At 44.1% G+C, this 21,701-nt stretch overlaps 1 protein-coding gene across 1 annotated transcript in view; it reads left to right on the top strand.

Annotated features, from left to right (window-relative positions):
• The window catches only part of RBFOX1 (RNA binding fox-1 homolog 1), a 188,616-nt gene that overhangs the window by 48,060 nt on the left and 118,855 nt on the right, over positions 1-21,701 (top strand). The window contains exons 3-4 of the mRNA XM_023755309.1: positions 10,660-10,803; positions 17,523-17,576. Of these exons, the coding sequence (XP_023611077.1) occupies positions 10,660-10,803; positions 17,523-17,576 (198 nt within the window). The remainder of the gene's footprint in view (positions 1-10,659; positions 10,804-17,522; positions 17,577-21,701) is intronic.

Here is a 21,701-nt window from a genome sequence, read left to right as displayed (position 1 = left end):
CAAAAGTACACTTTTTATTTATCACTAGTAAGGGCTTTGTGCATGGAGAGAATTAAGCCTGTGGGAGAGGGAAGATGCTGAATATTCAGTAGGCTGATGGGGGAAACTGTGCTACATTAGCATCGCTTCTTGGGTGTTGGGTGTTGATACCTGGATGGCAGAATTGAGGATACTCATGGACAAAATAGCTGGACCCAGAGAGGTTTCCTGGGATGCTGGGGTAAAGAGTTGCTGAGTCGCTACTATGTAGCTCAATAAAAGACTTCGAAAATGCATTCAGGCCCGGCCAGCGTGGCTCAGTGGTTGAGCGTTGACCTATGAACCAGGAGGTCACAGTTTGATTCCTGGTCAGGGCACATGCCCAGGTTGTGGGCTTGATCCCAGTGTGGGGCCTGCAGGAGGCAGCCAATCAATGGTTCTCACTCATCATTGATGTTTCTGTCTCCCTCTCCCTCTCCCTTCCTCTCTGAAATAAATAAAAATATATTTTTTAAAAAGAAAATGCATTCAGTATAGTGGGTCTTTGGGATGGTCATATTCTAGTAGGACAGACAGATAAGTAAAGTGATAATTTTTAAAAATTGGTGGTTAATAAGGGTTCAACAGAGGTGAACACAGGTCTGTAGGAGCTCCAAGGAGGCATCTGAAGCAGCCTGGTTTGGTTAATTTTTCATTGGTTGATTGTAATAGGGCCCTATTCACAAAGCTTATTCTGGCTCAGCCCAGACCTAGAGCACAGGTGGTTAGAATGTCAGTGAATCTTATTCCTCTGTAAGAGAGCTTTGCACTTGCCTCCTAGAGCTGGGCTGTTTGGACCTTCCAGAGATTCTTCACCTTGACCCTGAAAAGAGTCCAAGACATGGAGTTACATATCCTAGGTTCAATCCTGGCTCTGCCCTCTTTTTGCTGAGTAACTTTGGACAGGTCACCTAACCTCTCTGAGCTCCAGCTTTCCAAATGGTTAAGGTAATTCAGTGGGATAAGGTATGAAAAATACCCAGCAAGATGCCTGGCTCACAGTAAGACCTCAGCACAATTTTATTTTCAATCCCCTACCCCAGACCCATTAGGCGGTTCCACACTGAGCTGATAAGCTGTCAGTGGATGGTGGTATTCAGTATCAAATGTTTCAACTCAGAGTAGGGGAGGGGCAAATGCCTCCCAAAGCAGTGTGCTTATCCAGGGGCCCATGCCTATGCATCCTCCAGGGAGTTTGCAAACTTCCTGAAATTCTATGCAAAATTCAGAAGTATGTGCATTTCCCCCCAGGGAGTGGTCCACAGCTTTCATAAAGTCGTCAGTGTGTCCATGAGCACAGAAGTAGGTTAAGAAATTATCTACAGGCTAAAGAGAAATACCACCAATGACAATAATAACAAGGATAACCATAGCAACAAGTTGCAGCTGCCACTGGTAGAACCAACCGCATGACAGGCCGGGCCCTATATACATGCTGTATATTATCTTCATTCTCACAATACATGCAAGGAAGTTATATCCCTCACTGATATCATCATCATCATCATCATCATCATCATCACTTACTTACTCTTAAGGTAGAGTTGACTCCCAAATCCCAAATAATCATATTCCTCATTTTGCCAACATTGGCCAAGGGGAGACCTTTCCTTTCTTCCTTTTTCTTTCCTTTCTTCCCTTTTAAACCCATTCTCCACTCCCATCCCCCCCCCAAGACACCACCCCTGTAAAGGGACAACGGCCATCAGAACTTCCTGAACTGATGAAAACATTGCTCTGTCCCTATGCTTTCTAAAGAGGGCATGAGGGTGTGTGTTCACTTCCTGTCGCTGTCACAACAAATTGCCACATCTTAGTGACTCACACAATGCAAGTGTGGTTCTGACAGTTCTGGATGGCAGAGGTCATGCATGAGCCTCCCCAGGCCGAGTCCAAGGCATTTTCAGGCTTATATTTATCTCTGTAGCCTCTGCACAGGACCCCTTCCTTTGTGTTTATGGCTCCCAGAGGCCGTCCTCATGTTTTTTGCTTCATGGTCCTCTGCTTCCTCCAACTCGGAAGCCAGCATGGGTGGGTTGAGTCCTTCTCATGTCATATCTCTCCCACCCTGGCTGCCGTCTCCCTCCCTCTTCCACTTGCCAAGACCCTGTGACTCCACTGGGCCCACTAGGTAATGCAGGATCAGCTCCCTACTTCAAGGGCAGTTGATTAACCACTCAATGCCATCTGCAACCTGAATCCCCTTTGTCCTGCAGAGTAACACATCCCCAGGTTCCGCAGATTAGGGCATTGGCATTGCTAAGGGCCATTATTCTGCATGCCACCGGCATCTTTTGAGCCCTTGACATATGGCTGGTGTGGATATTTGATTTGATTCCACTTTAATTTAAATTTAAACACTGATACTTAATTCAGTTATGAGACACCTTTTAAGTTTTTAAGTATGTTGTGAAAAATCTTGAAATTTCACTGTCAATTTTTCAAACCCTAAATGTAATGTCCATATGGAGATGATGAGCCATAAGTGCAAGTTATACACAAGATTTCGAGGACTTGGCACAAAAAAAATTTAAAAAAAGGATATAAATTATTGTTTATATTGATTACATATTGAAATAATATTTTTGATAATATAAGTAAATATATTCTTAAAATTAACTCCACATGTTTCTTTTTACTATTTTAAAACATGGCTTCTAGATCTTTTTATTTTTTATATATCTTTATTTTATTTTTCCTTTTTATTGAATTTACTAAGGTGACACTAGTTAACAAAATTATACAGGTTTCAGTTACACAATTCTACAACACACCATCTGTACACTGAATTGTGTGTTAACCACCCAAGTCCAGGATCTGCCCATCACCATTTATCCCCTCTCTATAGCTTCTAGAAAATTTAAATTTGCAGATGTGCCTCCCTTTTTATTTTATTGGCTAGGGTTGCTCTCAAGTGTTGATCAATTATCCTTGAACTTTATCCAGTGCTGTGTTGTGACTACATGCGTTTTTAATTTTCATCATGTAGGGGAGAAAAAATAGTTTTCTCTCTACCTTTTTAGGTTCTTACATGAGATCCCACCCACCCCCACAAATAACAGAAGTTTACTAAGATGCATACCTCCTCCGTACATGGGAGCTACCCAGGAAAACTGAGCAATCCTCGAAATGGCCCAAACTACCACCTTAAACACAATCTCCAACTATAGACAAAAGATGTTGAGGGGCGGGCACCTATGGGAGGTTATGGGGAAAGCACCTTAAACAAGGGTAAAGCTGTTATACAGACTTAAGTCAGGCCTTCTCCACTGATGGAAAGTTCTTGTAACTTAGGGTCATGCTCACTTCTGGCCCAGGAGACAGCCTTCCAAATGCAGATTCCCCTGATACATGTAAATGTCCCTCACTCTGTTTTCAGAGCTTCTCCTGTGTCTGTTTTCTCAAAAATAATCAGCTCAAAATGATCCTTACAGAGGTGTATTGCAGGGTGGCATAATTTGCTTTTCATCATCAAACATAATTTGACACAATTCTTTTATTTCTAATCATTGCCCCTCCACCCCCACACTCAACACGGTGCTTCCACATCTCTAATTTCTCTCCAAATTCTAATTTGTGCTGGCAACTTGACCACGTGTCACTCCTTCATCCTTGTGATGGTCACCGACAGTGCTACCAGGAACCTGAACCACACACAGCTCTGATGGAAATCTTTTCTCCTTGCTTGCAGCTGAGGAACCTGGAGCTCAGAAGGGTTTAAGGAGCTGGGCTAGCAAGTGACAGAACTGGAGTGTAACTCAGAGATGTTTCCACTCCGGATACCTGGTGGGTCATCCCCAGGAGGTGGCAGGCAGGCGAACTCAGCATGTCTACACCGGCTGAGAGAGAGGACCCCGCCGGGCGGGGCCAGGCCTGGAAGGCGCATACTTCTACCCAACTATGCCTGTTCTCTCCAACAGTCATCCCTGGATTGGTCGATATCAAAATCCAATTTCACTGGGATTAGCCTGGGGATGCTCAGAGCTATTCATTGAATTAGGAACGATTATAGCAGAGGGAGCCCCGCGGTTCTTTATTAAGGTCTTTGTGGAAGCACTAAGTGATCTGCAGGAGATTAAAGCGCCAGTGGTGTTTTCTTAACATTTATAACCTACGCTGATGTCCGGGGAGTTTGTTTATTAGGAAAAATTCTATGGCACACGTCCCGCCTCCTAATGGGGGCCTTTGAACTGGGCCAGAGCCCCAGCTGGCTTTGCCGTCCTGAGGAGCTTATTGGGGAAACTCCGCCAAGTGCTGCCAGGAAACCCACCTCTGGAGGTCAATGGACGACCCTTCCTTGGAGGGTCCTGCAACCTTCCCTGCATGATGGGCAGGCTGCATCTCAACTCCTCCGCATCCATCACCTCAGGAATAAAGAGCACCAGCTGGTGGTTATTGATACTCTTACAAATAATAATGATCGCCTGCCAGCATGGCTCAGTGGTTGCGCGTCGACCTATGAACCAGGGGGTCATGGTTCAATTCCCGGTCAGGGCACATGCCCCATTGTGGGCTTGATCTCCAGTGTGGGGTGTGCAGGAGGCAGCTGGTCAATGATTCTCTCTCATCATTGATGTTTTTCTCTCTCTCTCCCTCTCCCTTCCTGTCTGAAATCAGTAAAACAATATATTTTTAAAAAATAATGATAATGCTCCCTGTTGATGTGTAGGACTTAACGGTCCCAAAGCCTTTGATGCCATAACCACACTCCAAATGGTCCCAGACAGATGAAACTTTACCCTATGCATGTGTAAGGAGGCCCGGAGACATGAAGTCAGCAGCCCTGCAGCTCAGTCAGAGCAAAGCCAAGCCTGTTTATTTACACCTCAGATATTTACTTGAGAACTTACCATGTACTCTAGGTCAGCGGATTCCATTGGTGCAATTTTGTCCCTTCCTCCCTCCCCGCAAAGGACATTTGAACCTCAGAAGATATTTTTAGTTGTTCCAGCTCAGGAGTGTGGCATCGGCACTGTGGATGGAGGCCAGATGTTTCTGAAATCCTCCAGGGCACAGGAGAGCCCCCATCAAAGAATCCAACAGCCCGCGGTGCCACCCGTTCAGTCCCTGAGACACTCTGCTGGGGGGCGAGGGGGGGGTAAACAGTGGACACGCCCACAGTCCACCCTCCTGGAGTTCACCTTCTGGTAGGAAGACAGACACTATAGAGATTCACAGAAGCATATGCCATGAAGGTAGGAAGGTGGGGAAATCTGTGAGCGAAGAGAGCCCGCCAAGGTGCTGATGCAGCTGCCTCAGGTCACTCGACCAGAGGCGACCTCCAGTGGGGGATGTCTGAGCAGAGACTGGCCTCTGACCTTCTCCTCTCCCAAACCTGCTTAGAGGAGCATTTCCAATTCAGCTGGGTCCCACTCGAGAGCCAAAATTGACTTTTAAAAGTCAGACACAGGTCAATCAAGGGTTCTTCCTTCAGCAACGGATTTTCACTAAGCCCTGACATGCAGCAGCCTTGGGGAAGGCACCTGGAAACCAGGGGGTCCCTGTCTCTCAGAAATACATGTTCTACACCATCGGTCCCCTGGACACGTTTCTTAGCTCTTTCACAGTATTTTCTTTTTATCCTTAGAAAGTTCACTCCGTGTCTTTGCCATAAGCTTCAACAAGCTTCATGGGGAAGCTGCAATGGCTTACCAGTGGTCAGCAAACTCATTAGTCAACAGAGCCGAATATCAACAGTACGACGATTGAAATTTCTTTTGAGAGCCAAATTTTTTAAACTTAAACTATATAGGTAGGAACATAGTTATTAACTTAATTAGGGTACTCCTAAGGCTTAGGAAGAGCCACACTCAAGGGGCCAAAGCATGTGGCTTGCGAGCCGCAGTTTGCCGACCACGGGCTTAACCCATCTGTGGGATGTGTGGTGCTGGGCTCAGGGAACTGCAGACACGCCCTGGTCCTTAGAGGGCGTTGATGGTTTGGGAGGCCGAGGGCTTCTCAGCCCAGCATCCTTGCATCCAGGTGCGGAGAGGCAGTCTGCCTTGCGAGCCTGGGCTGGTGAAGGGAAGACTTGGGCCTCCTGTCCACTTTGGGAACTCATTAAAGTGGCCAGTGTGACAGATGGGAGCCTGGGGTAGCGCTGGCAGGAACGGACATTCCCTTCTCCTCTCTTGGACCTGGTTTGAGGCCAACCCCTTGGACAGCCTCGTGCTGCCTAATGTGGTTTGAAGTACACTCACTCCTTGATAACAGCGACTCACTGTACAGCCACCGGGGGCTTGTTTATAGGGGGCTAGCGGGTTTAATGGAGGCTTTAAAAAAGACGTCCATGTCCTGGTTTAATAGTGGCTTTCAAAATATATCTCCGTGTCCTGACCTTCGTAAACCTGTGAATGTGACCTTATTTGGGAAAAAGAGTCTTTGTAGATGTGATTAAGGATCTCAAGACGAGATCATTCTGGACTTAGGGGGAGCTCTAAATCTAGTGACCACTGTCCTTATAAGAAGAAAAAGGAAGAGGGAGAGTCGCGCCTCAGACACATGGAGGGAAGAAGGCCATATGACCTTGAAGACAGACGTTGGTTGGAGAGATGCAGTCAGGAGACACCAGAAGTCAGGAGAGGCCAGGAAGGGTTCCCTCCTGGAGCCCCTGGAGGGGCATGGCCCTAAGGCAACTTCTTTGTAGAGTTCTGGCCCCAGAACTTAAGTGATTAAACGTCTGTTGCTTTAAGCCAGCAAGTGTGTGGTCATTTTTTAGGAGACTAACAGAGGGGTGTGAGTATGTTTTCCTTGCAAGTTCTCAGGAAAAGGGACAAAGGAAACTCACACCCAATATTCTCAATATGAGAGTCGGTAGGACTCACTCCCGCAGGTCTACCCCCGAAATGGGAGGCTGTGTAGTGGCTGTTACCTTCCCATTGCATTTGGTCCTCACTGCAGTCTAGTCCTTTGTGTTAAAGCGCACTGCATAACCAGACATGCTCAGTCTGAAAAAAAATTTTTTTCCTGTTTTTCTTTTTCAACCTCTGGATTCCGACATCCTTTCAAGTCCATTCACTCACAGTGTCTGAAACCCTTTTTTATTTTACATGTTATCTTTAAAAATTACTATTAACACACAGGTATTCCTACATAACAATTTTTGGGCAATTGTATATATACGCACACTACAAAATGATTAATTGAGCGTTGTATGTTTTTATCAAAGGAAACAACACAAAGATTTCTCCAAAGTCCTGTTTGACTAAAGATGATTAATTTTAATTTTCACATGAGCAGCGTAATGCTATTAATCATTTAATATGTTTAATCATAATCTCTGTAATTCCTAATTAGGTTTATTAAGCTGAAACATCCAGCAGTTATGCACAAATCTAAGTTTCCTTCTTGGTAGGAGGCAATGGGAAGGAGCTCATTGCAATTTGCATTTGAACAGCAACTTCTAACAGGAGGGAAAAAGTGGACAGAATGTTTCAGTCTCAGCTGCCGCCTCTGAAAACTTCAGAGTATTAAGATCCTTGGCCACTCCGAAAAGTGACAATCCCATGATTCAAGGACATGTTCACCTTGTGGACATGTAACCAAATCTCACCACCAGAGGAGAAAACACGGTTCCTGTTTTTGTTTGGGTATCAATATTTTTCTTCCATGATTACTTGAAGGTGGCGAGGTTGATGATTCACTCCTTCATTCTTTGTTTATTCATACACTCATCTTCCATTCACCCCTTCAGTCAGTGAGTCAGCCGGCCATTACACGGGCATTTGCCATGAGTCTACCGTGGCTCATGTACTGGTCATGTCACCCTGCTATGATTTTTACGTGGCTCTTCAGAGCTTGTAGGGTGAAGTGTATACTCTTGCTAACAGGGTCATCCATGATCCAGGCCCTACCTGCCTCTGCAGTGTGCTCTCCTGTGCCTCCTTCATACTCACCCGCTCTGGCCAGGGCCAGTGAGGTCCACACGTACTTCCTGAATCTCTGTGTCTTTGCATAAGCCAGTGGTTCTCAACCTTCCTAATGTGGCGACCCTTTAATACAGTTCCTCATGTTGTGGTGACCCTCAACCATAAAATTATTTTCCTTGCTACTTCATAACTGTAATTTTGCTACTGTTATGATTCGTAATGTAAATATATGATATGCAGGATGTATTTTCATTGTCACAAATTGAACATAATTAAAGCATAGTGATTAATCACAAAAACAATATGTAATTATATATGTGTTTTCCAATGGTCTTAGGCGACGCCTGTGAAAGGGTCGTTCGACCCCCAAAGGGGTCACGACCCACAGGTTGAGAAACGCTGGCATAAGCTTTGCCGCCTGCTGTCAAAGGCCAGCCCCGTCACCTCTTCTCTTAGGCATCCTCCACTCCAGACTTAACCTGTAGAACTGGTAAGCCTTGCAGAACCTCCAACAGTGTTGTGTGCCCCTGATTTAAGTTTACTTGGTCTCCTGGGATTCGCTCTCATCCCAGCATTTAACAGTGATATTACAGATGACTCTTTCTAACTCTTTATCTAGTACTAAAATGGGAACTGCATTTTAAGACTAACTTCTGTGTCTAGTGTATAGTAGTTGCTCAGTAAAGAGGTGTTTCATAAGCAAATGAGGACCTTTCTTCTTTGTTTCCTGAGAGGGTCTCTTTACATCTCTCATTGGATATTTAAAAAAATCATCATTCTAAAAAATGCATTACATTTTATTTATTGACTGTACACCATAAGCCAAGAACTCTGCCAAGCAGGCATAGGTTATTGTGTTCAATCTTCACAGAGCCATTTAAAGTATGCGGTATTCTTACTGTTCATTTTCCAGACTAGAAAACTGTCACCATCCTCCTTCTTACTCACACCAAAAGCATATGCATAATTGTTGTTGCCATCATTACATTGCACTTGGGAGCGGACAAAGTCATCTAGTAGGGGGCTTTGGATATGAAACCAGCTTGCAAAGTAGTGTGCCAATCACCTGGCAGTCTTGACTTCAAACTGCAATTCAGGATGTATAGATGGAGAATAATGAAATAATAAATTAAATCTGCCAGTTAATACAAGACTTGACAAGAAAGCCACTAATTATGCTCACGTTATTTTGGCATATATCTATTTCACTTTGTAAAATTGTCTTTATTATTTTACAGCTGGCTGCCTGCAGTGATAGGTTTTGTCTCAATTATATGCCACTAAATTGCCTGTAAGTAAGTGAGGACGATTCCTTGCTCATAATTTGATGAGCTTCCACATAGGTTTTTCCATCTTGGCCTCAGAGAAGCAGGTATCTGACGTGGATGGCATCTACTGCCACCTACAGGCAGTGTGTGCTAATTGCAGGGAAAGTATCTAAAAATGAAGCACCTCTGAAATGTTGAAACTCTAGAACTCAGAGTATGGGCATGGCTACAATGATACCAAATGTTACTGTGACTTTTCTCCTAAGTTCCTGTTTATATAAAGGTGTCAGTGTAATAGCATGTGATGCAGGCTTTTATTTGGGAGGGGTGAAATGGGAGGCAGGTGAGCTATGCTAATAATGTGACATTGTCCACACCAACTTACTGCAACAGAACGTTCTGCAGTGATGGAGCGGTTCTGTGTCTGCTTGCCCCATATGGAAGCCACTAGCCACATGTGGTTATTGAGCACTTGAAATGAGGCTAGTGTGACTGAGGAGCTGAATTTTAGATTGTATTTAATTTGTTTACATTTAAATCGTTATATGGAGTAAACTAGAATGGACAGCACTAGCCTACACAATCAAGAAACAAAAGTTCAAACCATAAAGTAAAATAAAATAATTTAAGTCAATCAGATAGCTATTTGGACTGCAGAATACCAAACGGCCTTTTCAAATGTTTTAGTATATATACTAATATTTTATCTGCACAACCTCAACAATTATGTAGCTGTATCCTAAGATTTTGAACAACCTTGAGTAAGGGATCCACCTTCCCCTGCCTTTATGAGTCCTATCCCCTTCCTGATGACACTTTTCTCTGACGGCCGATTAAAATTCCCCACCCAGCTCCCAGCACCAGCTAGCCCATTCCTTTGCTATATTTTTTGTCCTTTAGTGCTTTTCTCCTTTTGTCGGCTCCATATTTATTTTTATTTATTTCTTTATGTATTTTTGTTGTTAATCCTCACCCAAGGATATTTTCCCATTGATTTTTAGAGAGAGTAGAAAGGAGGGGGAGAGACACATAGAGAGAAACATTGATGTGAAAAAGACACATCGATTGGTTGCCTCCCACACACGCCTGGACCAGGGCCAGGGGTCCAGCCTGCAACCGAGGTACGTGCCCCTGACGGGGTTGAACCCTCCACTCTTCAGTCCTTGGGCCGATACTCTATCCACTGAGCCAAACCAGTTCTGGCCCATATTTATTTATTAATGCGGCAGTCCGTCCCCCCCCCACCCCCCCAGAGAAATGAGAAATATGCTCCGTGGAGACAGGGGTGTTTGCTTTGCTCACTGTTAAACCCCACCTCTAGGTCCATGATGGGCACTCAGAGTTCAGTAAACTTTTGTTGCAAGAATGAAAACCACTCAGCAGTTCCTTCCTGCCTTTATTCCTTTGCTCTGGCATTTTCCTACCATGTAGGGGATGCAAAAGCATTCTGGAAAAGAGCATTTGGGTCCACTCAGTGCCTCTTTGCTTTGCTCTCGTTCTTTTAGCAGACAGATGACGCAGCGCCGACGGATGGCCAGCCTCAGACACAACCTTCTGAAAATACAGAAAACAAGTCCCAGCCCAAGCGCCTGCACGTCTCCAACATCCCCTTCCGCTTCCGTGACCCGGACCTCCGACAAATGTTTGGCGTAAGTACCGACTTTCTCCCCTGCGGTGCCTGCTCTGGGGCCAGAGCCCTGCCCTCCATGTAAGTTCTTGCTATTTATAATACGTCCTGAGACGTTTTAAAGGGAGGATTTTAGGTCCTATTTTGTGGGTATATGGTGGTTAGGCTCTTTCCATGATTTTAGTATAAATTTATTTGTCAGTGCCCACCATGTTTCCATTCTGCCAAATGGTTTCTTTCTAATTAGTAACTGAAATATCAAATGAAAAATTAACTCCCAGATAATACCCTGCTGAAACAAGCCCATTGGTGATCCCAAATTGAGGGGCCCGAACCCCATGTCATGACTAAAAAATAAACATCATGTTTCATCTTGGTTCTTCTCTCGAAGGCAGTTGCCTGATTGTCATGACGAGTTCAGGCACACCTCACCCTTTCCCAGGCACTGTGCATTGAGAGGTCTGATGCAGCTGTAGAGAATAATCAGTTCTAAAGCTTCGTTAAAAGACAAAACAGAACAAAAGCTAGAGGCTTCTCAGTCCGCCTTACAGCCTGCAGTGTGCACCCTCCTGGAACCCGTGGTGAGGGTTCAGAGGTCCCTATTGTGGTGATGGATGTGCCAATGACAGCGTGGCCCTGCACCATGGTGAAATGCAGACAGAAGTCACACCCACCCAGAGAAAAGAAAGGATAGGGCTGCTTCCTCGCTAGGCATCATGACCCGGACAGTATTTCTGGACAATATCTGCCCTGCCCACCTTGGGAATGGGTGAGCTTGGCATTTCCTTGGGCTCGGTCTTGCCAAAGGACAAAGCTACCGTGGGCTTGGATACTACTCAAGTTTGCAAACGTAGTCAGTCTATTTATCAGGGACATCCCAGCATTGGTGGGAAGTATCTGTGGATTCAGTGACCAGAACGACATTCTGAACATTTGACTGAGAGCAAAGGGTTGGCCGCGTGGAGATTCTTCTCCTAAGGGTTTTTGGAAGCACACAAGTATGACAAAAGGAGTAAGAAATAGCCCAACTCCAATGCCTAGTTCTGGGTAAAATAGCTCTTATTGCCCATGTGGGAAGGGAGCTCTGGCTCACAGCCCTGCCTGCGAATGTAGGGTTCCCGTGCACCTTTCATTCCTTGAACATGCACGATGTTTATCAAGTGCGCGTCTGACACAGACACGGACCAGGCATCCTAACACTGAAGACACCCAGACTTGAAACCTGACATTTCAGAGGAAAAGGTCAGCTCCTGCACTTTCATCTCTCTCATTTGGTAATAACCTTGAGTTGAGCCCTCTCTGACTGTTGCAGAGCAGAGATACCCTCGGGCACTTTCGGGTCAAAGATGACTTTGAAAAGTGCAGAGCATTCAACGTGAAAGTGGAGGTTAAGTGTGTAAAGCAGCCAGGCCAGGTCTGAGTGACGGGAAGCCAGGGGCATCAGATTCCTTCCGCCACAGCAGGTGGAGGAAGCCGTCTTGCTCTTCGGCTCATCATTACTCATCAGGTGTCACTGGGATGTTGGCTTTGAACTCGGTCCTCTGGGTGGCCATCCGGTGCTCCCTCATGGGGTCACTCATTGCAGCACACCCAGTTCCCACCCCCTGAGAGTGCTCTTCACTCCCTAGTCTTCTGGGTTATCTTGAAAATACCTGGAGAGGACACTGTTAAGTTGGAGAGGTATTCACAATACCCACAGCTAGAACTCCCGAAGAAGGGATCCTGTATGTGTGAATATTTGAACCTCTTACCCTTACAGGGGTAGTAGGGCAGGTGGCATGGAGCAAAGTCTTGGTGTATTCATTTATTAACTTATGAACCAAAAGATCCATCGTACTACCAGTTGTCAAAACTTGATGGAAATCGACTGGTTTCATAGCCACTTTTTGTAAAAGTCAACATTGTCAAGCAACTAGCAAGATGTCACTCTGACAAGATGATAGATACACTTACTGTTTATGCATTAAGAAAACACAGCGTACATTCAGTCATATTAAAATGCATTTTGATTATCACACACAGCATCTGTGTCCATTTAGAAAAGTAGGCAAGATTTTTGTTATGGGATTCATCCATAAAGAATTACTGGGTACATGTGGATTCTGGGACTCTGCTGTAAATTGGAGGCCTCCTTGTTTTACAACCATCATTCTGAAGAAATGGAATTTTAACACTAAAAAAAAATAAATACCAACAACAAAAACGTCTATCTTTCCTAGCCAAACGTTGGTGGTGGCAAACCTATTCCGGTTATCTGATACATTTAGTGGCATGAATCCCTTTGGAAGGCATCTGAAACATTCTGATTGGCTTCCCAATTTTGATCCCAGTTTGGTATTTTCCAGGGCACATGGACATGAGACACCTTCTCTCCTTTCGGTGGAATATTTTGTCTTTGTCCCTTCACTTTGGCAGAAGCTACAGTGTGGGTAATGATGGAGGAAAACTCTCACGAGGCCCCTGAGCTTTTCTCCATTGTCTCTTTTCCTAAATGTTTCAGACTCCAAACACAAGACAAAAAAGCAGCCTCCTTTCTCAAACTGCCGAAAACCTGGCAATGTTCATAACAACTTCATAATTCAGTCCTGAAGTTTGCAATCGCTGTGGGCCTAATGGTGACCACAAATGTCTCGCATTTTTTTTTATTATTTTTAATTTGTGGCTCCAGTGCCTCTTTATTGCCATTCTGGTTATCTTTTCTTCCACATGCACTTCATATTCTGCACTTTCTCCTCTTTTGGAGGCATGTGTTTCCGTGTTTGTCATGAACTCTTCTAGCTCATTATAGATAGATTTCCTTTTCTATCGAAGATGGAGCATTCCTGGGCCTAGCTGCTGTGTGGCCACATTATCCAAAGAAGAAGTACTTTTAAAGCACCAGGAGGGATGTGAGTGAATGGCTCAAATATGTGATCAGGACCTTGGTTCTGGATGTTTCACTGGAAGGAATGTTGGTCCTGGCCTGGCTCCATTCTTCCTGAGCTCTGTTCTCATTTCAGACATCATTCATAAGCCTGTACTTTCTCTACATTGAGTTCTTGATGATCCCATTAAAGGAATGTATGGATTTCCACACATTAATTATAATATCTTGCTCCTGAATATGAAACTTAATTTAACATAATAATCAAATGTTAAGCATTTCTGGGTTTGGGAAGAGAGAAGTGATTATAATCTATCCAGATCACAGATACAACTCATTCCATCGTGGAATTATTTTCAGAAACAGCTGCTCAGTGAGTTCAGGTTTCAAATTTGCACAGGACCCTTGATGTCACAGCCTTGCTTTGGTTATCAAAAGACAGACTCACTTGGGCATGCACACGATCTACTGAAGTCTCTCTTTATGGTCACCAAGAAGCAGATCCCATGACTTTCAGAGCACGCAAAAGCAGCTTTCATGATCACCTCTGCAGCAATAATATAGAGTGAGAGAGATGTCTGCACTTTCAGTGTTGACAGGAATTCCATCCACTGTGATATTATAAGTAGTGAAGCTGATTTCTTGGACATGGCAGGGTGCCTCCTCGGTCTGCATGCTAAGCATGAAGCTGACCCCAAGAAAACTCAGAGGATGCCTCTCCTTAGCTTCTCTGTACACTTGTTGAACTAACCTTTACTTTCATGTTTCATGCTGTATCCATTGACCATCTTGCACAGTTTCTCAGAGAAATATTATTTGATCTGAGAATGTCTACGAATGCCTGCGACAGATTTGCCCACGTGCGTGCCTATAAGCGCCTGGATTTCCTTCTGGATGCAGCCATCCAGGCACCTTGTGTGGATTCCGAGACGTTGTTGAACGCCACCCAACACTGGTGTTGAGCAAACAAATGCTAGTTATGTCTGCGAATGAGTCGTGTCTGTTTAAACTGAAAATGTGCCAGCTGTGTTTACATCATTAGTACCAACTTCCCAATTAAACTGTTGATACTATAAATATAGTACACAACTGTCTCAGCCGTGGAGCTGACATCAGCATTCTTCTCAAGGCTCGTTTCCTTGGCTCTGAGAATCATCAGCCCAAGGGTAGCCGCCAAAGAGGCAACCAGTTGAGACCATTTCGGGGCATATGGTGTCATCGTTTTATTTGGGGAAAGACACGTGCTAAGAGTACTTCTCCTTTGATTCTTCCTCCAGGAGATCTTATTTTAAGAAAGTGTTTGTGTGTTGACTGCTGAGAAAATGTTTCGTAGCTGACGTTTACTTCATGGTTTGGGAAGAAGTTCTTTTCAAGCTTCCATGTCCATCAATTCGAGTGCTTTTGGGCCCTTCTGTCCAAAATACACATAATAGCATCTGTGTGGACTGACTTTTCTAAGTTTAGGTCAAAGTTACTGCTTCTGAGGCGCTCACCCAGCTGGAGGATTTCTTAACTATGAGATTAAGTTCACCTTTCAATGGCAAACCCTTCGCTTCCAAATCTGAAAGTTTTCTTTTTCTGTTTTTAATGATTTTCTTTGCCCGAATCTAGGGCACTCAGAATGCTCTGTAGAAGAGCATTCTCTTGACCGAAAGACTGAGCATCCAGAAATGGCAGGGTGAGTTAGCTGCACGCTTCTTGGTGTTTCCATTGTGCGGGCAGACCTCGTTTATTGCACTTCGCCACATTGTGCTTTGCAGATAGGGCATTGTTTTTACAAATTGAAGGTCAGACCCTCCACCAGCAAAAAGATTACGACTTGTAGAAGGCTCAGATGATAGCATTTTTTAGCCAATAAAGTATTTTTAATTAAGATATGTACATTTCTTAGACATAACACTATTGCACACTTAATAGGCTACAGTATAGTGTAAACGTAACTTTTATATGCACTGGGAAACACAGAAATTTGTGACTTGTGTTATTGCTATGTTTGCTTTATTGCCGAGGTCTGGAACTGAACCTGTACATGCTAGCATCCTTCCATCTCCTCTCTTAGTTGAGCCTTGTCTTCTTGATGCCTTCCTGTCCTTCTATCCTTTGGGAAGTAGAGAAGCACTTGTGTTCAACAAGAAAAATTACACTCTATGATGTCCTTCCTGGGTACATATTCTGAGCAATGGGCATATTTCAAAGGCACAGGATAACATAGCTTTGGGTTTCTTTTTCTTGTAGGAAGAACTATTTTCATTTCAAGGTTTTGAGCTATTTATATTGCTATAGTGGAGTGGCCTAGAGTATGCATATGTTTTTCTGTCTTTCCAAGTAAGGTAGGATAGTTTGTATGTTTCAGTGGACAGCCTCTGTATGTTCTGAATTTTTTTTTCTTGAATGTTAGTGGGACCCTCTTGACACTCGCTCTCAGGGCCTCCCAGCATCCTATGCGGATGCTCCTGGTCAGGCAGGTTGTCCTCAGTAATCTGTGTTCAGCTTGCTCCTTCCCTGTCTTACTCCTCCCTCCAAACCACTCTGTTCCCTGATGCAAAGAGGCTGCTCCATGCTTTCCACTCAGGGGAGAGACGGAATGCAGAGTCTCCTATGGTAATAAACGATGCAATAAAAACGATGCAAGTGGAACAATAGGAAAGCTCAAAATAAAGGGAAAAGAGATGGAAACATGACTTTATGGTCTCCTGTTTATTTTTTAATAACATGAACAGTTGCTCTCCTTCTGCATCAGGGTAAAATTTCCATCTTCTTTTTTCCCTGGGCCATGTCGCCTACTTGTATGCCACCCTGTCCCACCCGTTCTCAAAAGTCGCCCACTCGACTCCATGTGAGTGAAGAAAACTGACAGGATTCCAAGGTCAAGGAAAAGGGTTTTGGATCATCAGATGCTTCTGGTGTCAGGGTGCACATTCCTTTTTATTCTTTAAAGTGTGAATCAAGAATTGCTTGACATCTTTCTCATGAGGACTACGAGATTTAGCAAATGAATAAAAAATACAAGATATGCTAGTTGAATTTGAAGTTTAGATAACAAGTATTGCATGAAGAATAAGTGTATCCCCAGTATTATTATTTTCAGGGCATAGTTATTCTGGAAGACTTGAAATTTAAATCTACGTAGGCATCTGTATTATACATGACTGTCCAATTTATTTGTCATCTGAAGTTGTGTTCCTAGACTTGAATACATGGAATCGCCTCCAATTTTTATAGAGCACATTCATGCTAATTGTCTAAAATATGTTTGTTTGTTTAACAACATGGAGAATCATCTGGAGAGAAGTATATTTCAGCCCGAGGTCTAATCACAACTGTGCTGGTGTGTGGATTCTGACGGGCGTCCGGGTAGTGGATCTTGCTTTTATCTGTTTGTACTTTACTTGTCTTACATGGCCTGGCTGTTTTATGGGGGCTTGGGATCAAAATCCGCAACCTCATATTCCGCTTGGACATTTTACTACCCAAATCCCACTTCTTCAGGGTTTTTCTCCTGTGATTAGTGGAGTGGCCTAGAAGGGTCGGCAGGTACATTAGCCATGTTTAATCTTTGCTGCTCAGTGCCTGGGAAAGCCATCCTGCACACATAAAGAAAGGAAAATAGAAATAACCTCTTGATTACCTATTTTGTACCAGGCAGGCCCCTACTCCGCTCTCCACTCTGTGGGGTATGGTGTAACATGGAAATAACGTGTGCTTGTTTTTTCTCTTGGTTCAAGGGCACCGTTTAATGATAGCACAGAATAAAATGCAATATCCTTGTATATTAAAAAAGAACAGAAGATTCTGACGTGGGGTACCATTACCAATGTGCATAATATGATTTCCTCCATGTTTCTTCTTGCTTATAAAATATTTCTATTTCTTTGCAGCAATTTGGTAAAATCTTAGATGTTGAAATTATTTTTAATGAGCGAGGCTCCAAGGTAAGCAACTTAATTCACTTTAGAATCGTTTAGCTTATTGTAAAACGCTTGTTATGAATAATGGGAAACAACTGCACTGTTTTAATCAGCACGTGGTGAAAATACCCTTCAGGGGGAATTCCTTTCGAGACCACTTCCGGTTTCCAAAATCGTGGGGAAATGCATTGGGTTCAGTTTTAAACATAGAAGGGGGTCATTTAGAACGGCTGTTTTAGATCTACCTATCTATTTATAGATCAAGTTTCCAGAGGAAAATTACCCATGCTTAAAAAAATAATGTTGTTGGTACATTTTTGTTTTTCAGTGATAATTATGTTCTTTATATTAAAAAGTGAGTTGATAGTCTCATGAGCAGGTAAATATGTGATTATTCTGTATTAATAAAGTGCAGTTATTTTCCTGGGTTGTAGGGGAGAAAAATTCATATACACCAACCTTTTGAATCTAGTTTTATTCATTCGTGTGCTTATTACCAGTTCACATTTTGCAATTTGCCACTGCTTTGATTTTGTTTTTTCTAGGAAACCAAATTTTAAGTGGATTTTCCTAGAGCACACAGTATTCATAAAAATCTGTGGTTATATGAATAGGCTCCAGCATTTTCAAAGTGGAAATATGTTGGGATAGAAAACTAAAAGCCGAACTCTTCCAAAGCATCCCCTGTTCAGTGGTCCCCCAGCCGGCACCTCAGCATCACCTGGGAGCTGACAAGAAATGCAAATTCTCGGGCTCCAAACCCGATCTAGTGAGTCAGAAACTCCGAAAGCGGGGCCCAGCCATCTGTGCTTTAATAAACCTCCCAGGCCTATTATTAACGTCACAAACACTGAGTGTTCTTGTTTTAGGCAAATGCCAATGCTTCCTCTGAAGGCGCAGCGCCCTCTGCCCACTGGTGTTTTGTGGGTGCGAAAGTGTCCTCCTTCCACCCGCACCCACAGGGAACTCAGGAACCCCGTCAGAGTCTCCTGGAGGGAAACAGAGCCTCAGCATAGCAGCAGAGACCGAGGGGAACGGAAAGATGCTGTAAGAGCAGCGAATTGACCTCAGCAGCCACACAAGAAACACATGCAGTAACTGGGCTGTTTCCAGAGAAACCGCCCACAGGGCCTTAGGGAGCTTAAGCTCCCTTCTCTTCCCCTCCTCTGACTGTGAAAGTGGGGATTGAAAGAACGTGCTTACAATTGACAGTAGCTAAGTATGTAAACAGCCCAAGTGCCCATCAGTAGACGCGTGGGTGAAAAGCTGTGATGCATGTACACATGGAATACCATGCAGCATGAAAAAGAAGGATCTCTTACCCCTTGAGCGAGCATGGAGGGACCTGGAGAGTATTTTGCTGAGTGAAATAAGCCAGTCAGAGAAAGACAAATATCACATGATCTCATCTAACTGTGGAATCTAATGAACAAAATAAACTGATGCACAAAATAGATCCAGAGGCAGAAGCTTAGAACAGACTGTGGAATCTCAGAGGGAAGGCAGGGGAAGGTGAGTGGGTGGGTGGGAAGAGATCAACCAAAGAACTTGTATGCATATATGCATAACCCATGGACACAGACAATAGGGTGGTGAAGGCCTGGGGTGGGGGGTAGGGGCAAGCTAGTAGGAGTCAATGTGGGGGGGGGAGCAGGGAGGACAGGGGGCATATGTAATATTTTCAACAATAAAGATTTAATTTTTTAAAAAGTCATATCTAAAAAAAAAAAACAGAGAGAAAGTGCTCAGCAGGTACAAAGAGATACTGATTTTAGCCCATCACTCCCCTCACACAGGCAAGTTGGGACAAGTCAGTATCCAGGGAGGGCTGCTCAGAGGAACGGGTTTATCTAAGGTAGCAAGCGCCAGCCTCTTGGGAACAGTGACCACGTCTTCCCCACCAAGTGGACATTTGCATTTATCATCCCCTGTGCAGCCTGTACCCCTCGCTCCTGCGTAGGTCTGGTAGTAACTGAATAGGATAATGCCAATGGCATCGAGGGAAGAAAATTCCAGTGTCCCCTTCTCGACAGCCAAAACGACGTTGTGAGTTGCCAGCTGAGTCAGATTCATCAATCCATTATAGTCTCTATCATGTTCTGCTGGTTCAGGGACCTCGCCACTCTATCATTTCAGACCTCTTGCCCTCATTCTTGTAATGTGTCGGCTGTTTGACCTCTAGGCTCGGAGACAGAGAAGTTAGCTCTCTTTCTGCTTCTCGTATGGAAGTCATCATAGGGACTACGTCTACCCCTGCAAAGCTGAGTGCATGAATAGAAAAAGGAGCCCAGTGTCATCCTTTTCGCTCAAGATTGAGGTATTCTGGGCAGAGCAATAGGAGAGGACCTGAAATGTTGGCCAACTTCCTTCTCAGCTAAGCCTGTAGCGCCACTATTTTTGAAGTATTTAATTTATACTTTGTTTGGTAACTTTTGCCAGTGGGAGAAAGCTATTTAATTCCTTTCCAGAGCTGTTTTGGGACATTAGAAGAATATCATTTGCTATTTTGAAAGTACAATGGCAGTGCTATTTTTAAGGCTCTTCGTCATCCCCATGATTAGCCTATCGCTGGGGCTTTCCGAATAAGACCACTTAAGTGGGCCTCATCCAGACACTGACTTTGTGGAACTGCTTTTTTTTTTAATTTGGAAACATCAAAAATAGCCCCTCTCTGTCCGTGGGTCTGCTCCCTCTCAAAGACCCGGTCTGGTCTGGCAGGTGTCGGGGCTGACTGTTTAGGTATGGCTGAGAGTCATGGAGAAAGTCCATTTGGGATCTGCTAAAATGGGGACCGCGGCTCACACAGGGATATTTTTCCTACTTGACATTATCCTTTATGGGGAAAGGGCCTATTTAGAGGAACGTTTCCATTGTAATGGCTGAAAAACCTGAACCGCTATTATGACCTCATTTTCATCACTGGGTGCTGGAGGGGCAGCCAGCAAGTGGGTGGGCCCTACGAGCTGGGAGCTCACCTCCTGGCTGCTCCCCAAGGCAGGTCACTCAATGCTCACTGAGTATGGTTAGGTGTTCTATGGGTGTTCGATTGTGTGTCTGTGTGTGTGTGTGTGTGTGTGTGTGTGTGTGTAGATACCTAAACGAGTGGTATCTATGTTATCCAGGAATGTGTAACATGAATAATGCATTCATCTAGGAATAGAAAGTGTACAAGATAACCACATTAAAAAAAACAACAACAACCTATGCCCGACTTTGTAAATGAGAACTAGATAGCATTTAGGAGTGAGAGGTGCTATAATTTGTTTTCCTCTTAGGGGATTTAAAAACATATTATTTGGCTTTGAAATGTTTTATTTGAGGATACAGACAAATATAGCTACTTTTTAATATGCCTGGGAAATATACAGGCTTGCCTTTGGCTCCATAGACATCTGTAAGTATGGGTTACATCCCAGGTACCGGATGGGCCAATCAACCATGAGCTAGACGGGAGTGCTTCCCGTCATCCTCACAGACGCCTGAGCAGCAGGAAGGACAGGCCTTGGAGACAGACCTCTGCAGTGGAGGATGCTGTGCTCTGTGCTGAGGGAGAGGCTGCTGAGAACCCACCGGGTAGGCCAGTGTTGTTAGATGTTGTTAGAAGGTGGGAGGAAGGGGCATGTAAGCTGAAGGAGAAAGATGGGTAAGAGTTCCCCAGGGAAGGGAAGGAGGGAAGATGTCCGAGGAGAAAGAGCTGCATGGACAAAGGTCAAAGAAGAAACAAGCTCTTAACTCCACAGGAAGATGAACCTTCAGAGCCTTATCAGCAGCTCCCTCATACAGAGAGCAGTTTTCTGCACCAGACACTAGAGGGGTTGGATTTTCCTGTCAGGTGGAAAGTCAGTGTACTCATCCATCCTTCAGAGCTTTTGCGTGAGCTATAAAATGTATTTGCATTCATGCAAAAAAGGAAGTTATCACCTAAATGTATGCTACAAGACCAAGTAGAAAAATAACTGGGGTTTGGGGAAATCAGAATTCACGATTCACCAAAAGCTTTAAAAATAACCAAGCCACGCTAGCCTGGTGGTCTCTCTTAGATTCACATTATCTGGCCTGTGGATCATGCCTTTCCATCTTGGGGAACATGTCACAGACCCTCCTCTCCAGAAGCACAGTGCCTTTTTCATGTACTCTTCACCTTTTTTT

Source organism: Myotis lucifugus, unplaced genomic scaffold, assembly GCF_000147115.1.
Source record: "Myotis lucifugus unplaced genomic scaffold, Myoluc2.0 scaffold_72, whole genome shotgun sequence".
Taxonomy (NCBI): domain Eukaryota; kingdom Metazoa; phylum Chordata; class Mammalia; order Chiroptera; family Vespertilionidae; genus Myotis; species Myotis lucifugus.
Note: the sequence above shows the minus strand (reverse complement) of the source record. Positions and strands in the feature narration are given on the sequence as shown.